This window comes from Lathyrus oleraceus, chromosome 1 (assembly GCF_024323335.1).
Source record: "Lathyrus oleraceus cultivar Zhongwan6 chromosome 1, CAAS_Psat_ZW6_1.0, whole genome shotgun sequence".
Lineage (NCBI taxonomy): Eukaryota > Viridiplantae > Streptophyta > Magnoliopsida > Fabales > Fabaceae > Lathyrus > Lathyrus oleraceus.
The window spans coordinates 398,943,967-398,965,980 of NC_066579.1; the positions used below are offsets into that span (position 1 = coordinate 398,943,967).

The 22,014-nt window shown below is 42.1% G+C and overlaps 3 protein-coding genes across 3 annotated transcripts; 2 read left to right on the plus strand and 1 right to left on the minus strand.

The window, feature by feature from the left end:
* The first annotated feature begins 5,051 nt into the window (after positions 1 to 5,051).
* LOC127110797 (uncharacterized) lies at positions 5,052 to 10,652 on the plus strand. The gene is made up of 2 exons (XM_051046163.1): positions 5,052 to 9,122; positions 9,990 to 10,652. Exons 1-2 carry the CDS (start codon positions 5,052 to 5,054, stop codon positions 10,650 to 10,652), a joined length of 4,734 nt encoding a protein of 1,577 aa, XP_050902120.1.
* Positions 10,653 to 16,415: 5,763 nt separating this feature from the next.
* On the plus strand, positions 16,416 to 18,388 carry LOC127074724 (annexin D8). The gene is made up of 6 exons (XM_051016071.1): positions 16,416 to 16,531; positions 16,780 to 16,925; positions 17,070 to 17,288; positions 17,375 to 17,587; positions 17,704 to 17,793; positions 17,893 to 18,388. Exons 1-6 carry the CDS (start codon positions 16,459 to 16,461, stop codon positions 18,091 to 18,093), a joined length of 942 nt encoding a protein of 313 aa, XP_050872028.1. The 5' UTR covers positions 16,416 to 16,458; the 3' UTR covers positions 18,094 to 18,388.
* A 21-nt stretch (positions 18,389 to 18,409) lies between these two features.
* On the minus strand, positions 18,410 to 19,208 carry LOC127074733 (uncharacterized). Its single transcript, XM_051016082.1, has one exon. It carries the CDS (start codon positions 19,120 to 19,122, stop codon positions 18,652 to 18,654), a length of 471 nt encoding a protein of 156 aa, XP_050872039.1. The 5' UTR covers positions 19,123 to 19,208; the 3' UTR covers positions 18,410 to 18,651.
* Positions 19,209 to 22,014: the final 2,806 nt, after the last annotated feature.

Below are 22,014 nucleotides of genomic sequence, written 5' to 3' on the forward strand. Positions count from 1 at the left end.
TTCATATTCAGCTTAATCAAAACTAACAACACCAATTTCATCCCTCAACCGGAGAAATTGGTCGGTCTTGATCGCCTTCGTCAGAATATTTATCAGTTGCTTCTGGGTGCTACAGTGCACAACTTCTAGCATTCCATTATGAATTTGATTTCTCAGAAAATGATACTTAGTCTCAATATGCTTGCTTCTCACATACAACATTGGGTTCTTGGCAAAATTGATTGCAGACTTGTTATCGATCATCAACTTCAGAGGCTTGTTTACCTTGATCTTCAGATCCTGCAGTAAATTCATAAGCCACACAGCTTGACATGCGGTACAACACCTGCAATATATTCTGCTTCACAGGTTGACAAGACAACAACTGGTTGCTTCTTAGAACACCAAGATATATGACTTCTTATAAACTTAAACAAGTATCCAGAAGTACTTCTTCTGTCAACTCTGTCTCCACACCAATCAAAATCTGAGTTACTCAGAAATTCTGAGCCAGTTTCAGCACCAGGAAATAAAACTTCATACTTCAAAGTTCCCTTTATATACCTCAAAATTCTTACAGTAGCTTGGTAATGAGATCACTTTGGTTTACTCATATCATAAACCTATTCATTATTCCAACCGCATAGCAAATATCAGGTATGGTATTACACAAATACCTTAAAGATCCTACCAACTTCTTGAACGTTATCGCATCAACATCATCACCATTAGAATTAGAATCCAATTTCTGATTTGTATCGACAAGTGTGACAACAACTTTACAATTCAACAGCTCAAACCTCTTCAGAAGTTCAAGTTCATATTTCATTTGATGTAAAATTATGCCTTTCTCAGAGTACATAATCTTCATCCCTAAAAAATAAACTATAATTCCTAGATCAATCATCTCAAACTCATTCATTAACTCCTTCTTGAACTTAGATATCCCATGTTCACAACTTCCTGTTAGCAATATGTCATCAATATACACACACATCAGAATCATATTGCCTTCAGAAGTATGCTAAACATAGACACCATACTCCATCTCACATTTTTTAAATCACTGCTTCTTGAAAAATGAATCAATTTTCAGATTACAAGCTCTAGGGGCTTGCTTTAGTCCATACAAAGCTTTGTGTAATTTGTACAACATCCCTTCCTGATTATTTTTCTCAAATCCATGAGAATATGACACATAAACCTCTTATTCTAGTGGACCGTTCAGAAATTCATGTTTCACGTCCAAATGCATCAGAGGCCAATTACTGTTAGCAGTTATTGCAATCACCACCCTGATTATTTCATGTCTTGCTATAGGCACAAACACTTCAAAGTAATCTAACCCATGTTTCTGCAGAAAACCTCTCACAACTAACCTTGCTCTGTGTTTGCCAATTGATCCATCTGACTTTAGCTTCACCTTATAAACTCATCTCATGCTGATGACTTTCTTGTTCTTTGGAAGCTCTGTCAGCTTCCAGGTCTTGTTTTTCTCTAGGGCATCAAGTTCTTCTTTCATGACCTTCAGCCAAACTTTTTGCTTGAGAGCTTCTTCCGTACTCACGGGTTCAGAGTCTACTAATATGGCACACTGAATAACTTCCCCTTAAGAATCTACTTAAGTATCTTACATCATGTCAAATTCTGCAAACCTTCTCGAAATGTTTCTGATTCTATGTGGCCTCTGAACTTGTTCAGAACCTTCTTATTATGGAACAGTATCAGATGTTGGAACTCTAGAAGTACCGACTTCAGAAGCATGACCACCTTCAGAATCTGGAATATTCTCATAATATGGACTACCACCAGAATCTGAATCACCATCAGAATCTTGATCAGAACCAAAGTCTTCCTCAAAATCAATCCCGCCTTCTGATTATAACTCACTCTCAGAATCATTTTCAGGCTCTGACTCATCTTCAGAATCAGAATCAATATCTTCAGAATCAGAATCAATATCTTCAGAAGTTCTTCCTTCAGAAGCTCCACCTCTAGAAGCTACATTTCCAGAGATTAGATTACCTCCAGATTCTGGAACATCATCGGAATCTGGATCAGAATCAAATTCACCTTCCGAGTCAGACTCGCCTTTAGAGTCGTCTTCATCTTCAGAGTCACCTTTAGACTTATTTTCTGATTCTGACTCAACTTCAAAGGCAGAATCCTCTTTAGAGGCAACTTCTCCTTCAGCTTCAAAATCATCACTTGACTCAACTTTAACGTTAGAACCCTCGGATTCTGACTCTTCTTCAGAACCTTTAAATTTTGACTCGTCTTTAGAACCTTCATATTCTGACTCATCTTCTGATTCTGACTTCAGAATCAGACTCGACTCATATTCAAAGTCTCCTTCAGAATAAAAAATTATCAATCGCACAGGTTCATCATCATCAGATTCATAAGTCATCAATAGCACAGGTTCATCATCAGAATCTCCTCTGTCTATGTTTGCTTCTTCTGACTTCCTTTCCTTGTTTGACCAATAATTTGCAGCGAAGTGGCCAAACTTCTTACAACAATAACATTGAACTTTTCTCTTGTCATACTTCTCCTTTCCCTTCTGACTCCCAGAAGTTGAGGTTTCTGACTTCTAAGACCTACCATGTCTTTTCTTGGCTTTTGACCAAGACTGCTTCTAGTCTTTATTGACAAAAGAAGCTTTCAGAGCCTACTCAACCTCTCTCTCTCTCTCAGAGATTCTTTTAGTCAGACGCAACTCTTGTGCCTCTAGACTGGTTTGCAGCTCTTCTACTCTCATGGTGCTCAGATCCTTAGAATGTTCAATTGCTACAACGATGTAATCAAACTGAGGAGTAAGAGATCTAAGTACCTTCTCAATGATACTTTCTTCAGAGAGAGTTTCTCCACACGACTTCATCTTATTTGTGATCAGAATTACTCTAGAAATGTATTCAAATACCTTCTCATTGTTCTTCATGCTGAGATTCTCACACTGCTTACATAGAGACTGAAGCTTCACCTTCTTCACCGATGCAACACTGTCGTAGCACCACACCAGTGTGTCCCGCGCAGCTTTCACCATTTTCGAATTAATGATTGTGTCAAACACGTTCACATCCACACACTGATGGATGTAGAATAGATCCTTCTGATCTTACTTCCTTAGATCATGTTGAGCATTTCTCTAAGCATATGTTGCATTTTTTGGAAGTGTAACCTGAACGTAATCGTCGTTGATGAGATCAAGAACATCTTGAGCTCCAAGCAACACATGCATCTGAATCATCCAACGATTCCATTTCTTGCCATCAAACATTGGAAGTTTGGCACTCAAATTACCGTTTTCGTTCATCTTCAACCTTCTGCGAAACACTCAGATCTCACCTAAACATAGTGTTTCTTAATCCCGCAGAATCAAGATATGTAATTCTGTAATGATTCTTATCAGAAATTCAACACAAATTCTTCGAACAGAAATCAATCACACAACGCCTCATTGTTTCACTCGTGTGTTCTGTGATGTTTCCCGATGGATCTGAATCGGAGCTCTAGATACCAATTGTTGATGCACAAGGTGATAAAGATGAACAATGAACAAGAGAGAGAAGAGAGAATAATAACATAGTTCCACTACTCAAAACGGTTACACAGAAAAATGCACACACACACTGCAAAAGGAATAAATGTATAGTTTATTCACACCATTCACTTGCTTAAATACAAGTGGGACTTTAGGAGAAATACTAAAATACCCTTTAACAAATTTTGACTTTAAGTTTCTGAAAATATGAACTAATTCTAACAAATTTTAGAACAAAAAGACTTTGGCAGTAACCTTAACATCTAATAAACATCACATTAGAAACACCTGAATTGCGTTGAATTCTTTTAAATTACTACAAAATTTGAACCAGTTTTCTCTTCAACAGTTGGTGTAGTGACCTCAAGCACCTAGGTAGTTGGATTATATCCACTTAGAATATGGTGGATACTACTGATTCCCTACAAAGCAGATAGGAAAACAACCAAAAATATAAACTCAGGAACTCACATGTATTCTGACATTTGTTTCAAAAAAAAGAAATGAAAAAAAACAAAAAGACAATGAATGAATCGAAAGTTAAGCTGACACATAAACAAAATTGCATATGGGACCACAAAAATTCAATGACTATCAAAATTAAAAGATCAGAATAATTGACTTTGTAATAGGAGATCAGTTGTTTAAAACACTAAATTATCGTGACCAAAAGTGATTTGAATGCAAAAAATTAAAAACTAGTTAAAGATATACATGTTTATAATCTCACACTAACACATGTCAGTCATCAAACTCAACCTCAACTATCTATCCATTAAAATAAACTATCACCAAACTTCTTAATTTATCATTTTCTTTTTTAAAAATTGTACTAGCAAACAGACATATATCTGTCACTTTTTACTTTTAAATTTCTCACTCTTCATTTTCTTCTCTTAATTCAAATTTCAAACGACCGTGTCCAAGCGACCACGAGGACACGTCAGGTGAACGACCGTCCGCCCGAAGAATGTCTCCCCGGCCCCTTAAATACGTGTCGGACAACGAGCGGGTCCTCCTCATATGATCTCCATCCACTCATCGTCAACCCACGTCGCGGACACCTAAGTTGTGTCGGGCAGAGCCATAACGGCATCTCACTCACCACGTCACCCAACTCCCCTATATTGTCTCCTTAGGGATAGGGGCAGTTGGACCAGGGGGCAGACCTTGGTCTAGGTCTTAACGCTTCTTACGCGTCCCCTGGCAGCTCCTCCTTGGGCCTAGCTAATCCAGCCCATTAGGAGCCTTGGCCCAGCGCTGGGGGCTCAATATAAATACCCCTTTCATGGCGAAGGGGCAGGTATTCTAACTCACACTCTGATAACCTCATTCTGTACCTTTTCTGACTTAAGCGTTGGAGCACCTTGCAGGTACACCCCCCTCTCATTTCATTCTCCGGCCCATTCACCAAGACCTTGGAAGGCCCTCCTGATCAGGTGAGATCAGTGGCGCCGTCTGTGGGAACTAGCTATCCCCATCTTCATCAAACGAGGATCAAAAGCTCATTTGTTTCTGTCCTTCCAACATGGCCGGAGAACAACATAGCGATCACAGCCGTCCCCTCGTCAACTACAATATGGACGACGGCCCGCCATCCCATGAAGCGGACGTTCGGGACGGTCATCCATCCACCCCGTCTCCAGAGCCCCAAAACAACGGAGATGCCTCTCACGCCCACAATTTAGGGGCAGAGACATTTCATCCCATTCCCGTTCCCGTTGAAGGAGACGCCGTAATGATTGCCATGGTGAATGCCCTCAATCAGGCCGGTTCTATGCTCCACCAGCAGCACGAACGAATCATGGCCCTCGAAGCCGAACGACAAGAGGCCCGGCCCCAGCCGGTGAGTAGGATACAACAACGTTCGGAGCCAACGAAGAAGCGAGGACGTCGCTCTCCCGAACCCCACGCCAGCAGGGCACGCGCCCGTCGTGACGGTGGTCGAGCGAGAACATCACCAAGGCGCGGGCACAGCCCCGACAACAACGAACTGTCTCCCTTAAGGAGCGACGAGGAAGATTCGCATTGCCCCCTATCTCGGGCAATAATGGAAGCCCCGCTCCCCAAAGGCATGGAGAAACCACCAAATCTAGCTGTGTACGACGGGACTACAGATCCCGACGATCACGTCGACAACGTCAACGCGATGCTCGACTACCGCAATGATATAACCGGGCACCTCAAATGCCGACTGTTCTCAACGACCCTCAGGAAAGGGGCCATGGCTTGGTACAAAAGCTTGGCCCCTGAGTCCATCACGTCATGGAGAGTCATGAGGTCCATGTTCACCAGGCACTTTACAGCTTCCCGTCGTCACCCCAAGACGGAGGCGACCCTTGAAGCCATAGTGCAGAAGAAGAATGAAACACTGCGCTCATACATCGAGCGATTCAACCAGGAAGCTGTCGAGGTAGATACCACCGAGCACATGAAGAAGTATCTCCTCGAGAGAGGTCTCTTGCCCGGCAGTGAACTTAGCAGAGCCGTAGGGATCGAGCCTCCCCGCACCTTAAACGAGCTCCTGCATAAAGCCCAAGCCTACATCAGATACGAGGAAAAGCAGGTGGCACACAATGCCCGCAGCGGACGTAACGCTGGGGAGACCGAGCACTCAAAACGCGAGGACACGAGCATTTCCCGTCGCAACGGAGACAAACGAAGAGAAGAAAGACCTCGCGAGCTCCGGGAAGGAAGAGGCCCCGCGGGCAGATATAGCGAGTACACCTTACTGACGGCTCCTCGAGAGCGCATCCTCGCAGAATGTATCAACTCTGAATTTAAGCAGGGCAGGGTCAGGTTCCCAAAACCGTCTGCACCAAAGCCCCACACCGACAAATCAAAGTACTGCCGGTTCCACAGAAGTCACGGGCACGTGACCGAAGACTGCGTCCACCTGAAGGATGCGATAGAAATTTTAATCCAAGAGGGGCACCTGAAGCAGTATACGAGGAAGAACGAAGCTCCCAGACACGACGAGCCAGAGAAGAAGAGACCCCGGGAAGACACACCCCCTGGCAACTCTCCCCATCAAGTGGCCCTCTGCGTGTCACGACCGGAAGATTTCTTCCTCCCCGAACCATTGCCCGAGGGCAAGATCACTGCACTCAGCCCCTGGGAAGACTTCCCTACCACACTGGTGATATCAGGAGGAGGAACTAACGGGGAATCCGCGGCCCTCTCCGTCAAACGTAAGTTCGACGAACTCCTACTGACTGCCCCCGAGCAGAAAGCGACATTGACAAAATACCGGGGAAAATCCAACCCGATATCCTTCTTCCTGGAGGAGCTCCCGGGCGGATCCCCGAACTCGGGCATCCCACTATTGATAAGGGCAAAGATGGCCCAATTCGACGTACGACGCATCCTGGTCGACCAAGGCAGCTCAGTGGATATCATGTACGTCCACCTCTTCAAGACTCTGAAGCTAGACAAGACCAACTTAGCCCCCTACGTCGGATCAGATCTCCAAGGATTCAACGGAGCAACAACCAGACCGTGGGGATATGTCGAACTCCTCGTCACCTTCGGCGAACAAGAAACGGCCAGGGAAGTCAAAACCCAATTCCTGGTCGTAGACTGTCCGTCTCTCTACAATTGCATCTTTGGACGCCCGACACTGGCCGAACTCACCGCGGTCCCATCCACCGTCCACCTGAAGATGAAATACTACACCAAATTGGGACGTGTGGTCACCATCCATGGTGACATCGAAGCAGCCCGACGATGCTACGACGCCGCAGTAAAAGGACAGGCCGTAGTCAGCACGAAGAGCAACTGCAACAACAAAAAACTCAAGACCGAGGATCCTGCCCGAGGAGTCAACGCCATCGACCTCGACTGTCGCATCGGGCTGGACGAGACCGAAGAGGGGAGGTTCCCCAAGGAACGCTCTCTCGAACACCCGGTCCGACCAATCCCCGACGGGGAGTTCGAACTCATTCCTCTTGGGGACGATCCGGAAAGGACGGTGAAGATAGGTAAGGGACTACCCGAGGAAACAAGAGAAGAGCTGGTAGCATGCCTCAAAGAGAACTCCGACCTCTTCGCGTGGAATGCCGCAGAAATGCCCGGGCTGGACCCCGAGATCGCGTGTCATAAGCTAGCTGTAGACCGGGCAGCCAAGCCCATAGCACAGCGTAGACGCAAGCAATCGCCCGAAAAGGCAGAGGCTGCCGAGCGAGCTGTAAAAGACCTCTTAGAGGCAAATTTTATTTCTGAAGCCCAGTACACAACCTGGCTCTCTAATGTAGTCCTCGTTAAGAAAAATAATGGAAAATGGCGTATGTGTGTTGATTATACTGATCTTAATAGGGCTTGCCCGAAAGATGCTTTCCCCCTCCCTAATATAGACTCGCTCGTTGACAACTCTGCAGGTTTTAAACTCTTGTCCTTCATGGACGCATATAGTGGATACAACCAGATCCCTATGTCGCCCGCAGACAAGAAACACACAGCGTTCATGACCCCAACGGGCAATTACTATTACAACGTGATGCCGTTCGGGCTCAAGAACGCTGGCGCTACATACCAACGCATGATGAACAAAGTCTTCAAGGACGAAATAGGGGACATGCTCGAAGTGTACATGGACGACATGATCGTCAAATCACACGAGGAGATAACCCATGCTCGACACCTTACGAAGGTATTCGAGCAGGCGAGACAGTGTAAAATGAGGTTCAACCCCGAGAAATGCACGTTCGGAGTCCGGGCAGGCAAGTTCCTCGGTTTCTATCTCACCGAAAGAGGGATCGAGGCCAACCCCGACAAATGCCGGGCATTCTCGGAGTTTCCGACCCCGAAAACCAAAAAATCGATCCAGTCACTCAATGGAGTGCTCGCCTCACTCTCCCGTTTCATCGCCAAGTCCGCCCAGCACGCGTTGCCATTCTTCAGACTCCTTCGCAAAGAGGCTACCTTCGACTGGACCGATGAATGCGAGCAAGCGCTACTCCATCTAAAGAAGGTTCTGTCCCAACCCCCGGTCTTATCACGGCCATCAGCAAAGGAAACCCTATACTTATACCTATCCGTGGCAACCGAGGCCGTCAGCGCCGTTCTAATAAGAGAAACCGACGAAGGACAAAAACCCATCTATTTTACGAGTAAAGCACTCCAAGGTCCCGAGCTCCGATATCAGCAAATCGAAAAGGTCGCCCTGGCCCTCATCAACACAGCGAGGAGACTACGATATTACTTCCTCGCACACACGATAAAGGTGAGGACCGACCAGCCAATCAAACAGCTGCTCGGGCGCCCGGATATGGCCGGGAGGATGCTCAAGTGGTCACTAGAACTCTCCGAATTCGACATACAATACGAAAGTAGAAAAGCCTTGAAAGCTCAGGCACTGGCCGACTTCGTCACGGAGATGACCCACTGCCCGACTCCAGCAGAAAGCGCCCACAAATGGACGATCTTCGTCGATGGCGCCTCTAGCACATCAGGCAGCGGGGCCGGGATCATCCTCGAAAATGAAGAAGGGATCCTGATAGAGGTATCATTAGCGCTAGCGTTCCCAACATCAAACAACCAAGCCGAATACGAAGCCTTCCTCGCAGGCCTGAGGTTAGCCGAGGACCTAGGAGCAAAAGAGGTAAAAATATCCACCGACTCCCAGCTCGTGGCCTCACAAGTGCGAGGAGAATACCAAACCAAGAACGACAACCTCCTCGAGTACTTGTCCCTCGTCAAAGAAAAACTTGATAGATTTGAAAAATGGGAAGTTCAACACATACCCCGCGAGCACAACACACGGGCAGACGTTCTCTCCAAACTAGCCAGCACGAGGAAAAAGGGTGGAAATAAATCAGTAATCCAAGAAATCCTCCCTCGGCCCAGCATCAACAAACTACCGCCTCCACTCGAGGTCAACGCTATTGGAGATGCCCACTGTTGGATGACACCCATCTACAATTACCTCACACGAGACGAACTCCCGGCTGACCCGAAAGAGGCGACCACTGTCAAACGACGCGCATGCTCGTACGTACTCCTCGAAGGCAAACTCTACCGGAGAGGATTCTCCATCCCACTACTCAAATGCGTCGAGGAAGAGAAAGTCCCCGACATACTTGGAGAGATACACCGGGGAATTAACGCTCAGCACCTCGGCGGACGATCGCTCGCACGAAAAGCCCTTCGAGCAGGCTACTACTGGCCGACCATGCAAAACGATTCGAAAGAGCACGTCAAAAGATGTGACAAATGCCAACGACATGCCGACATGCACCTCGCACCCCCGAACGACCTCAAATCGCTGTCTTCCCCATGGCCCTTCGCGTGGTGGGGCATGGACATCCTCGGGCCCTTCGTCACCGGATCATATCAGAATAAATACCTCATCGTCGGGGTGGATTACTTCACCAAATGGATCGAGGCGGAGGCACTGGCTAAAATAACCGCGCAGAACATTCTCCGGTTCTTCAAACGCAATATCCTCGCTCGGTTCGGTATACCCCAGGCACTTGTCACAGACAACGGGACACAATTCACGGACGGAGGATTCCAGGACTTCGTCGCCAGCCTGGGCACCACGCAGCATTTCACGTCTGTCGAGCATCCGCAGACGAACGGGCAAGCAGAGGCGGCCAACAGGGTAATCTTACGCGGCCTCAAACGCAGACTCGGCGAGGCAAAGAGGGCATGGGTCGAGGAGCTACATAGCGTCCTATGGGCCTACCGCACGACACCACATTCTACCACCGGGGAAACCCCGTTCCGACTAACTTACGGCACCGAGGCAGTCATCCCGGTGGAGATACGGACGCCAACGAGGAGGACAGAGGAGCCCCTAGACGAGGAAATGAACGATGAGACCCTTAGAGCCGAGCTCGACCTAGTCGAGGAGATACGTTCCGAAGCAGCTCTCAGGGAAACAACCCTCAAACAAAAAATAGCACTACGCCATGACGCGAAAGTCATAAAAAGAGAGTTCCAGGTCGGCACCCTGGTCCTCAGAAGAAACCAGAAAAACCCGAGAGAGGGCAAACTGGCGGCCAACTGGGAAGGCCCTTACCGCGTCCGCGACAAAACGAGCAACGGGGCCTATTACCTAGAAAACCTACAAGGAGAACAACTCGCTCGACCATGGAACGCAGAAAAACTTAGACAATATTACAGCTAAGTACACCACGGGGAGACGTGGCAGGTACGGCCACGCTCTTCGTCCCCAAAACCCCAGGGAGGAACCACGAGACCCGGGAACGATCCGGGGTCACATAACAAACACAACCCTCCCCGACGGTTGGGATCTTGACCAAGACTCAACGTCGAAGTACCAAGACTGGCAGGGCACCCAGCTCGCGATGGGAGGACCCAAGCCTCGGGACCAGGGTTCGAACAACGGACCCGGGCTTCGATACCCACGGGCACAAAGCCCGACACTTCGTCGGTTCCCTAAACCGAGGAGATTAACAAAGTCGAGCAGAGTACGAATTCATACAAACAAGTATCAAACACAAACGAGCACAATGAATGATAACGAAAATATTCATACATTAGAAACGATAAAAGCGGCCGAAGCCAAGTACGCCCGAAGGCCATATTACAACGCCCGAAGGCCAAAATACATAAGGCACGCAGGCCATGATAACTAAAACATATAAACTAAGACTCCGCTCGGAGCACCTCTTCATCCTCTTCTTCTTCTTCTCCCCCCAGCTCCTCCTCCGCTTCAAACGGGCAGATAATCTCACCATCCCGGACGCAGCAGTTATAGGCCGACCCTTCTGTCACCAACTCAGGGTTCAGAAGCCCGAGCTGCTCGACAGCATTGTCGAAACCCTCTTTGAAGCAGGCCACGAGATCTTGGTTGAGAGTCCGAATATGCCCTAGCAGCTCACCGCGCGAACCGAGGGCGCGTTCCTCCTCGGTCTCATCTGCCAGAGGACGGACCTTTCCCTCGAGAGACTCAACCTGAGCCCGTAGGCCAGCGTTGTCCTCGCTCAGCTTCTGATGGTCGACCACCTGCTCTTCCAACCTCGCCTTAGCGGCCTTCAACTGGTCCCTCTCCCTTTCCACCTCCTCCAACTTCTGGCTCAGCCCTTCCTGCAGCTGATGCTCTTCTTTGTAGTCCGACAGATCTTTAGATAGTCTTTCCTTCTCCGTCCGAACCTGCAAAAGGGCATCCTCCAGCGAGGCGGTGGAGACCGAAGCGTCGGTCATAACCATGGCCGTCTCCATCACCCGGATGACAGCAGCAATATCCCTGGCCAGATCTTTTCTCCGGGCAGCAGCGTCCTGGTCCAGAATAGCCTTGGCCTCAGGCGCAGGCACAACAATCGACTCCTCGGCCTTGAAGAACGACCGTTCCACATAGCAGGGAGGTAGAAGATAGCTGCCCGGTCCATTCGGACTTCCTGGAGACGACCTGGTGAGAGGCCCAGCCGGACGCTTCCGTTTATGGAGGGGGGAAGCCGCTGGCGACGGACTGCTATCAGGAATGTTGATCGGGTTAGACCGAGGAGGAGAGGAAGGAATCACGCTCGCCGCCTGCGAGGGACCGACCCCGGCATCGCCAGCAGTCTCCGAGACACGGGCCACAGTTTTCTTCTTCTTCTTGGGCACCCGGTCAGGAGCGCCGACCTGATTCGCTAGCTTCAGCACCCGATCACGAGCATTGGGCATGGCACCTGCAAATAAATTACACACAAACATTAGCGACCGAAGTCATAAACAGAAATAAAAAGCTAAACAAAGTCTGCCTACTCAATAACGCCAGAGCTTCCTCCTCGGTATCACACTCGAGCAGAGCCTTCGTATTGATATAACGCGTCTCGGTGATTAGCTCCCCGGCCTCATCCAGGTAGGGCACGCCCTGTCGATTCGCCCAGAACGCCAAGCTGAAGCTCTGCACGTGATCGACCAGCTTCTTGTACGCGAGCCTATCCTCCTCGCCGAGCATCGCGTACTTGACCCGGTAATGCGCCGTGGAGAGATCGAAATGATCACGCTGCCACCTCAGCGGTATCTTCGACATCAGCGTCTCCTCCCCGTTGGGTTCCCGTTGATAGTAGTAGAGAGAGTGAAGGGCATCCCGGGTAATCGGCATCACCACGTACCACCGGCTTTTGAAATGGCGAACAGAATCCTCGTACGTCTTGAACAGACGCACGGGCTGCTTGAAAGAAACCCAACTGTGGCGACCACGGGAACCGGACCTCTGGAGATGGAAAACGTGGAAGAAGAGAGCCCGGGTGCAACCAATGCCGAGGAACTGGCAAACTAACTCGAATGCCCGCATAAATGCGAGAACATTAGGATGTAGTTGGGACGGCGCCAGCCGGAGCCACTTGAAGACCGACATCTGGAAGGAGTTGAAGGGCAGTCTAATCCCCGCCTCACGAAAAGCAAATTCATACATGGTGAACTGCTTCCCCGGGAAATGATGACAAATGCGGTCTTCTTCCTTGGGGGCGCAGCAATACCAGTTTGGTGGATCCTCCCGGCTTATGGTCTCGACCATAGCGTGAGCAGTGATGGCCTCGTCACAGAAGTCTGATTCCTCCTCCAAGGGCTCGTCCGCAACCCATGAGAAGTCGACCTGCCCGGAAGAGGAGGCGTGTTCGGTACCATCTCGGACACTCCCATCCCCGACAGGGAGACGAGCGATTGTCGCGTCTTCGGTGGAGGACCCAGAATCTTCCTTCCTCGGTCGTAAGCGCCCGGTAGCACCTGAAACGCAGACAGAAAGAGTGAATTCGACGTCATATCAAATCCACCCTTCCACCGCAGGTCAAGTGAAAGGGCGTAGCGGCGACGGACACTAACCGCGCTCAACTCGGTGGCGCGCGCATTCTATGGAGACCGGGCATAAACTTCATACAGCCTATGCAAGTATTGCCCAGCATATGAAGTTTATGCCCGGTACAGTAGGATCCCAACCCTATTTTCTACCATCTAATATACACCTACAGTCCACTACACTGTTCCCAAGTTAAACCTAACCACATTTCTACAAAAATAGCATGCGTTTGACAGAAAACAACAAGGAAAAAGAATGGGTCGCAGTGGAAAATCATACCTGACATAGTTAAGTCGAAAGGGGTACGGTGGTGTCCGAGCAGAAGACGGTGGTTCAGATAGGAGGACGGGCGGAGACGGCGGTCCAGACGGTTGAGCAAGCAAACGAGAGAGAAGGTGGAGAACTCCGGTGAACGTATGAGCGAGAAAAAAAGGTGGAAATGAAGTTACTCAACCCCTTTTTATAGGGCTTGGCACGTAGACCAACACGCTAGGTCATCATTGCCTAGCCTGCCTACGCCGTCTTTGCGCGCGAAACGAAGCGACGCCACTAATCCTGAGACACGTCTATCAAAGATAAGAAACTGAAACGACCCGAGCACCTATCCGTCTCCTCGACTCACCAAGACGCCACCTCCCCGCGTCATACCCACGTTTACTACAAGGAAGGTGCAGACCAACCGATCACCTCCATCCCCGACATTCCCGGAGAAAATGTCAGTCATGAATAGGTCTGTTACAACCTCACCTGTCTAACGATCAAGCTTCCCCATCGTCTCGGGGAACCCTTAGTTGAAACATAAGTCATCTCTCTGGCTCAGAGACTCGACTTGGGGGGCTCCTGTTCTGGACTGGGCCATGACACTAGGCACGGCACGGCCCAATGCTCGCCAAGCCCACGTCCAAACGACCGTGTCCAAGCGACCACGAGGACACGTCAGGTGAACGACCGTCCGCCCGAAGAATGTCTCCCCGGCCCCTTAAATACGTGTCGGACAACGAGCGGGTCCTCCTCATATGATCTCCATCCACTCATCGTCAACCCACGTCGCGGACACCTAAGTTGTGTCGGGCAGAGCCATAACGGCATCTCACTCACCACGTCACCCAACTCCCCTATATTGTCTCCTTAGGGATAGGGGCAGTTGGACCAGGGGGCAGACCTTGGTCTAGGTCTTAACGCTTCTTACGCGTCCCCTGGCAGCTCCTCCTTGGGCCTAGCTAATCCAGCCCATTAGGAGCCTTGGCCCAGCGCTGGGGGCTCAATATAAATACCCCTTTCATGGCGAAGGGGCAGGTATTCTAACTCACACTCTGATAACCTCATTCTGTACCTTTTCTGACTTAAGCGTTGGAGCACCTTGCAGGTACACCCCCCTCTCATTTCATTCTCCGGCCCATTCACCAAGACCTTGGAAGGCCCTCCTGATCAGGTGAGATCAGATATACATGTTTATAATCTCACACTAACACATGTCAGTCATCAAACTCAACCTCAACTATCTATCCATTAAAATAAACTATCACCAAACTTCTTAATTTATCATTTTCTTTTTTAAAAATTGTACTAGCAAACAGACATATATCTGTCACTTTTTACTTTTAAATTTCTCACTCTTCATTTTCTTCTCTTAATTCAAATTTCAAAATTTTCTCACATTTCTTTTTTTCACACTTTCTCACTTTTATTTTATTTTTTTCTCTTTTCATTATCTTTTTCTTATTTTATTTTTTTAAGTATAAATAAAAAAGTTTAAATCTCTTTTTGATTTAATGAAGAAGATCACATAAAAATGTTGAGTTTTTTAAAACACAAAATTTATCTAATATAAAAACATAATTATTTTATAATATATATATATATATATATATATATATATATATATATATATATATATATATATATAATATTCATAATTTATATTATTATTGTTTGTTTCATAATTAAATAACTCATTTGAAATTGATATGTATATTTAAATACATCTTTTAGTGTATCAAATTGGATAACACTAAATAACATGGCATACAATTAACTTTTTATTTCACGTATCATTATCAGGATAATATCTATTTTATTTTAATTAATAATGATCTTTATTTGAGAGATAAATTTTTTATTTTCAAATGTGATTTTTTTTCTGTCTCCATCACACATATCTCTTTTCTTATATGATTATTTAATAAAATTGAGTCTATATGTCATCGTTTATTTTACAATTAAGTAACACGTCATAAATTAAAATATGTATATAAAAATATTTTATATTGTATCAAATTAAATATCACTCAATAATTGTGCATACCACTAATTTTCTATTTCACGGGTCACTGTCAGGATAATATCTATTTTAATCAACAAGTGTCTTTATTTGAGAGAAGAATTCTTTATTTTTAAATGTGAAAAGAAAAATTCTTCAATTTTTTTTCATTTCAAATTTATAGGTATATTTAAATATATTTTATATCATTAAATAAATTTACCTGTGACGGTAACTTGCTAGTTTATTATTTTAAGTGTTCTTCATTGTGAGTTGAGTCTTTGAAAAAAAAAGAAGTTGGATACTATCATCTTATGAATTTATGATAATTTAACTTTTGTATCTAAGAATTGTAAAAGTAAATGGACAGGCATATGATAGTTATTTTAAAAAACGGTTATGATTATATTAGATGACCGCGTAAAATTATTATTATACTCAACTTTTTTACTAAACTTATTATGATGTTGATTTGCTTTAGATCTAAATAGCAAATATAAATTAGGTGGACTCTACTTTGATGTTACTTTTCATATGCTATGCCTGAATACGTTAAATATCGAGCATATATTTATTTGTGCAGCGAAATTGCACAAATTTTAAAATCACTATTTCTAGCGTCTGTTTTATTTATTTTTTGTTGCAAGTGCTTTGGAACGTGAGAAATAGTTGTTAGACGTTAAGCTAAACATACAGTTATGATTCTTTTTATAGGTTAAAAAACCATTTTTATAAAAACATTTTCAGTTATTTTTATTTATTGAAAAAGAAGTTTTTAAAACAACATAGTCAGTTATTAGGATGTTAATTACTAAAACTCAGTTATTTTTAAGCTTCCTATTCTATAAATTGAAAATGAAAGACATCTCTTTTATCCACACACAAAAAAAAACAAATCGTGAAACTTAAGCAAAGAAACAAAACAAAATGGCTTCTCTAATCGATGCAAAAGATTTTTCTCCAATTGAAGACGCTGAAACTATCATGAATGCATGCAAAGGTTGTCTTAAATTTTGTTGTGTATAAGATTTGATGTTTCTTATGAAATTTTACATACTCATGTTTCATAACTGACTGTAGCAATATAACTTTTCAATCACACTAGTTTTAAGTAACAAAACTCACATACTGAATGTAGAGACAGAGGTATTGTGGGTTTGAATTCGTGTTTTCAGCCATCAAACATCTCGACAACGTTTTATCATTTCAGATAAGTTACAATGCATTCATGGTTTTTATTGTGTGCAGGATTCGGGACAAACGAGACAGTGCTTATATCCATACTAGCAAACCGAAATGCAGCTCAACGTAAACTTGTGAGACTAGCTTATCAAGAAGTCTATCATCAAGATCTTATCGAACTACTCAAATCTGAACTTTCAGGAAACTTTGAGGTAAAAATATTACAAGTCATAACACTAATATAGTAATATTCTATATTGATTGAAATAGGTTTCAAACTCAATAACAATACAATATTGTAGCTATATGTTTTGAATGAACATTCTAATTGCAAATATGCATATCATTGAAATCAGAGAGCCATTTGCCTTTGGACAATGGATCCAGCTGAAAGAGAAGCCACACTGATTAATGAGGCATTAAAGAAGGCAACACCAGATTACAAAGTAATAATTGAGATCGCTTGTACTAAAAATTCTGAAGAGCTTTTGGCAGTAAAGCGATCATATCAATCTCTTTACAAGCATTCCCTGGAAGAAGATGTTGCTTCGCAAACTATTGGCGATATTCGCAAAGTATGTTATTCTTAGGCATTGAATGAAGACTAGATAGATGATTCATATTCTAAGCTGTAGTTTTAAACTTTCAAACTTTCATGCAGTTGTTAGTTGCAGTTATAAGCACTTACAAGTACGACGGAGAAGAGTTTGATGAGAATGTGGCACATTCTGAAGCAAATATACTTCATCAATTGATTGAAAGGAAAGCTTTCAACGATGACGAAATGATTAGAATTTTAAGCACGAGAAGTAAGAAACAGCTAAGTGTGACATTCAATATTTTTAAGGACTTATTTGGCACAACAATAAACAAGGTAAGATGAGTTTCTATTCTATTTTCCCCAAACAGAATATAAAGATAGAAACACACATCACTATCTATCAGTATTTGTTGCAAAAATTTATCAAAGAAACTATATTACAATTGTAGGGTTTATTAGCTAGTACAACTGATGAATACATTGGAGCGCTGCGTACTATTGTTCGTTGCATCAATGATCCCCAAAGATATTTGGCCAAGGTAACAAAAAACATGAAAATAATGTAGTAACCCTTCCCTACTTTAGAATTTCTCTGTTCTATAGTTTTGATTAATCATGTATATGTTAAATTGACTTAGGTGCTATGTAATGCCTTGAATGATTTGGTGAATGAAGATGATGCTTTGAATCGTGTTATCGTCACACGTGCAGAGAAGGATTTAAAGGAAATCAAAGACCACTTTTTAAAGAGAAACAATATCAGCATTCATGATTCTGTGGATAGGAAGACATGGGGAAATTACAAGACTTTTCTCCTACATTTGTTGGGAAAGGAATAAGTTCAACAGAGCTTAGCAGAATTTCCCTAGAATAAATTTAGTATCTCTTTAAAATTGAGAAAAATATAAGATAGTTATATGAACCCATAAACTTGCTTACTTTTGCAACCACAATAATGTAGCTTATCTACATATAGCACAGTTAATTCATGTACTCAGCATTTTATCAAAAATGCTTTAATATATGAATGTCTTTCTCAAAGTATGTTATAATGAAATAAATTCCTATACATGTGAGAAGTGTTAACATAGTTGAGGGGAAGTTTACTTTCTAAACTTACAAAAAGATGAAACATCAGCTAGACTAACTAGTAGCTTCAAAAGAAATTTAACACTCATACATACCATTTATTACTAACATCAACACTTTCCCAATCCAGAAGTATCTTCCATAAGAATATATGATAAAAATAACTTGCAACAACTATTGCACATTTCATCAAACACCTAACAGACACAAAATTCCATGAAATAAAAATCAGCCATTTTCTCATAAAACAAGAATCTCAAAGAACAGGTGATTCTACCATAACCAAAAACAAAGATCGAAAAAGAAAATCACTCAAGTACAACCGTGGCACCCAATTCCTTAAGCTTATCAATAATAGAACTAGCCTCTTCCTTAGTAACCCCCTTCTTCAAAACACAAGGAAATTTCTCAACCAATTCCTTAGCTTCCTTCAATCCTAAATCAGTAAAAGACCTAACCTCCTTAATTATCTTAATCTTCGCAGCAGCATCATACTTCTCAAGCTTTATATCAAAAGCCGTCTTCTCCGCAGGAGCGGCGGTTGCATCTGCAGCGGCGGGGCCGGACGCGGTCGAACCCAATGGACCAAGGCCTCCGGCGACTGGAGCACCGTAACGGTCTAGGCCCATTTTGAGTCTCCATAGGACGGTGAAGTCGTGCCGTTCGAATCTGTTGAGGTTGAAAAGCTCATCTGCTATGCGTTCGATTTTTTGGGGGCGAGATGGTTCGGTGGAGAGAGAGCGAATCAATTTGACGAATCTTAGGGAGTTTCGTGACATTGTTGAGTTTTCGTTATGCAGAGGTTTCTGGTTCAGAGTGGAGAAGGAGAAGAAATGAAAAAGTGATTTTGGGCTGAAGATCAATTTTAAGATGGATTAAAACTAGAATTACTACTCACACCCTTCTTTTATTCTTACACTATTGTTGGAATGAAAAGTGTAATATTCAAAATATTTCATCTCCAAATATGAATTTCGAAATAAAGTATGCGTAAACAAAATAAATTCCGCAAGAATGAGAAAAAGAATGGGAAATTAAAGAATGTTGCATCAAGACCGCAAACAAAATAAATTCCCTTTAAAATGAGAAAAAGAAAATCAATATGCGTAAAATTGTGTATATAATAACAAGAATGAGATTATTATTTTTAATAACAAGAACGAAATTATTACTTTCAAATTTTTCCAAACTTTTATATTTATTTATCTTTTTTATAAGCTTTTGCATAATATGTCGGATACAACAAACATATACTGTTTGTGGAAGATTTTGTCGAGCATTATTTAAATTATCATATGCAATTTTTAAATGATCTATGTCAATTTAGAATAAGTGTAATAACTCCAACATCGTGTTAGAAATTTGTCATAGATGGGGTTTGAGGACATCTTAATTAATGTATTTTTGTATTTTTTATTAATTATTAATACTATTAATTGTTAATTTGTTTTTAATTTTAAATTTTAAATCTTTACTAACATAAAAAAACTTATTCATATCATGCCATTTGGTTTGAATGCGTCCTAGAAAACCAAAATAGGACATTTGAAGAACTAATTTTCAAAGAAAGTTTTACCTCATATCCGTTACTTATATTTTATAAAAAAAATACTAATTTTATTTATATATATTTTTAATTAATTTATTATTTTATTTTTAAAATATTTTTTAAATTTTATTTTTGTATATTAGAAGATTTTAAAAAAGAGTTCATATAGTCATTTTCAAATATTTTTTAAATTTTATTTTTGTGTATTAGAAGATTTTACAAAAGAGTTCATATAGTCATTTACAAATATTTTTTAAAAATATTTTTTTATATATCAGAAGACTTTGCAAAAGAGTTCGGGTAATCATTTTTCAAGTATTTTTTAAATTTTTTGTGTATAATCTGAAGACTTTGCAAAAGAGTTCTAGTTGTCAATGAACCGGAAGACTTTGCAAAAGAGTTTCGACAGTCATTTTTCAAGCATTTTTTAAATATTTTTTTGTGTATCGGAAAACTTTGCAAAAGAGTTCCGATAGTTAATTTTTGTGTATCAGAAGACTTTGCAAAAGACTTCCAGTAGTCATTTTTCAAGCATTTTTATACAAAAGAGTTTCAGTAGTCAATTTTTGTATATTGAAACTCTTTTGCAAAGTCTTCTGATACACACAAAAAAAGTTAAAAAATATTTGAAAAATATTACCAGAATTCTTTTGCAAACTCTTCCGCTACGCAAAATAAATTTTAATAAACATTTAAAAATAAAATAATTAATTAATTAAAAATGTATAAGAATAAAATTGATATTTTTTATAAAATGTAGGGGTACATTGATAAATATAGGGTTATAAAGTAAAGTTTTCATTTTTAAACTATAAAAATCATTGTGACTTTGAAGCGTATATGGACTCACAAAACTTCATGGGCCATGTTTAAAGTGTATTATTCTAAGGAATATGTTATTGTCACCTCCTTGAAAACACCTATAAAAAATTTTATTGGCTTAAATACATTTTTATCCTTTTATTTTAGAGTTTTTTAAAATTTAGTTTTCCATTTTAAAAATAAGAATTTTAGTTTCTAAATTTACTTTCTTTGAGATTTTCATAATTCTCTTACGGTCTTATTAATGACTTGACACATATATATTACCTCCATGTCATATTTAATAAATATTTTATTTCACATTATTTAATTTTAGTATAAAAAAACAATTCCAAATTAAATAATAATTTTAATTAAATTGTTATTATGGTATTTATTAATGGAAACCCAAAAACACAAATTTGCAGTCGTGAACCCTAGCCGTCTTCGTCTTCCAACTTGAAATCAAGCACGGATTTTGTTTCCCATTTTTAATTCTCCATTTTTGTTTCCTTACCAAGTTGTCTTACTCCTTTAAAATATCCAACATGTTTAGGTTATGTGTCGTAACAGTTCTATTTTGAAAGATACAATACTGTGTAACTTGACTTGATAATAAAATAAAATTACAATATTGTGTATCAACTTGTAACATTGATACCATAACTTATTGATTTACATAAAACACACCATAGCTTAACTTGATTTTGAAATGAACTACTAGCCTTACCTAAAGTTTCAGGGGTAGTACTTTGGTCTAACCCATCTCCTCAGAATCTTCATTGGCCCCCATTAACTTCATTATTTTTACTATTTCAATATACTCACTTTCAACATAATCATCATCTTTCAGTTCAACTTTTTCATTATTGAATTCAACATTAGGCTCATTAACTTCAGCTTGTTCATTATTAACTTCAACATTACCCTCACTAAGTTCAACGTTACCCTCACTAACTTCAGTTTTTTCATTATTAACTTCAGCATTGCCCTCACTCACTTCAACGTCTTCATCACTCAAATCAACATTAGGCCCATTCACTTCAACACCAGGCTTACTAAAACCAATACATTGTACATCATCCTCATCAATGTAGTTATCTAATTCACTTGGATCCATAATTGATGACTTCTCAGCAAGTATACCGATACTGTCAAAGTAATAAAAATATTGAATCCACGGGGACTGCCTCCAAGCAAGATAAAATATGTGAAATTTGAAAAAAAAAACTAGTAAAATTTGGGGTTTTTCAGGTTTTAGTGTGGAAAGTAAATAAACGAACAAACAACATCACAAAAGCGATCATGTTATGTTGTAGAA

What these genes read in the sequence shown, in the direction of transcription:
- LOC127110797 (XM_051046163.1), top strand. Translation starts at nt 5,052, where the DNA reads ATGGCCGGAGAACAACATAGCGATCACAGCCGTCCCCTCGTCAACTAC. An exon ending in AGGACCTAGGAGCAAAAGAG is followed by an intron (nt 9,123 to 9,989) that starts GTAAAAATATCC and finishes GGTATACCCCAG; the next exon opens with GCACTTGTCACAGACAACGG.
- LOC127074733 (XM_051016082.1), bottom strand. Translation starts at nt 19,122, where the DNA reads ATGTCACGAAACTCCCTAAGATTCGTCAAATTGATTCGCTCTCTCTCC.
- LOC127074724 (XM_051016071.1), top strand. Translation starts at nt 16,459, where the DNA reads ATGGCTTCTCTAATCGATGCAAAAGATTTTTCTCCAATTGAAGACGCT. An exon ending in CTATTGGCGATATTCGCAAA is followed by an intron (nt 17,289 to 17,374) that starts GTATGTTATTCT and finishes ACTTTCATGCAG; the next exon opens with TTGTTAGTTGCAGTTATAAG. An exon ending in TTGGCACAACAATAAACAAG is followed by an intron (nt 17,588 to 17,703) that starts GTAAGATGAGTT and finishes TTACAATTGTAG; the next exon opens with GGTTTATTAGCTAGTACAAC.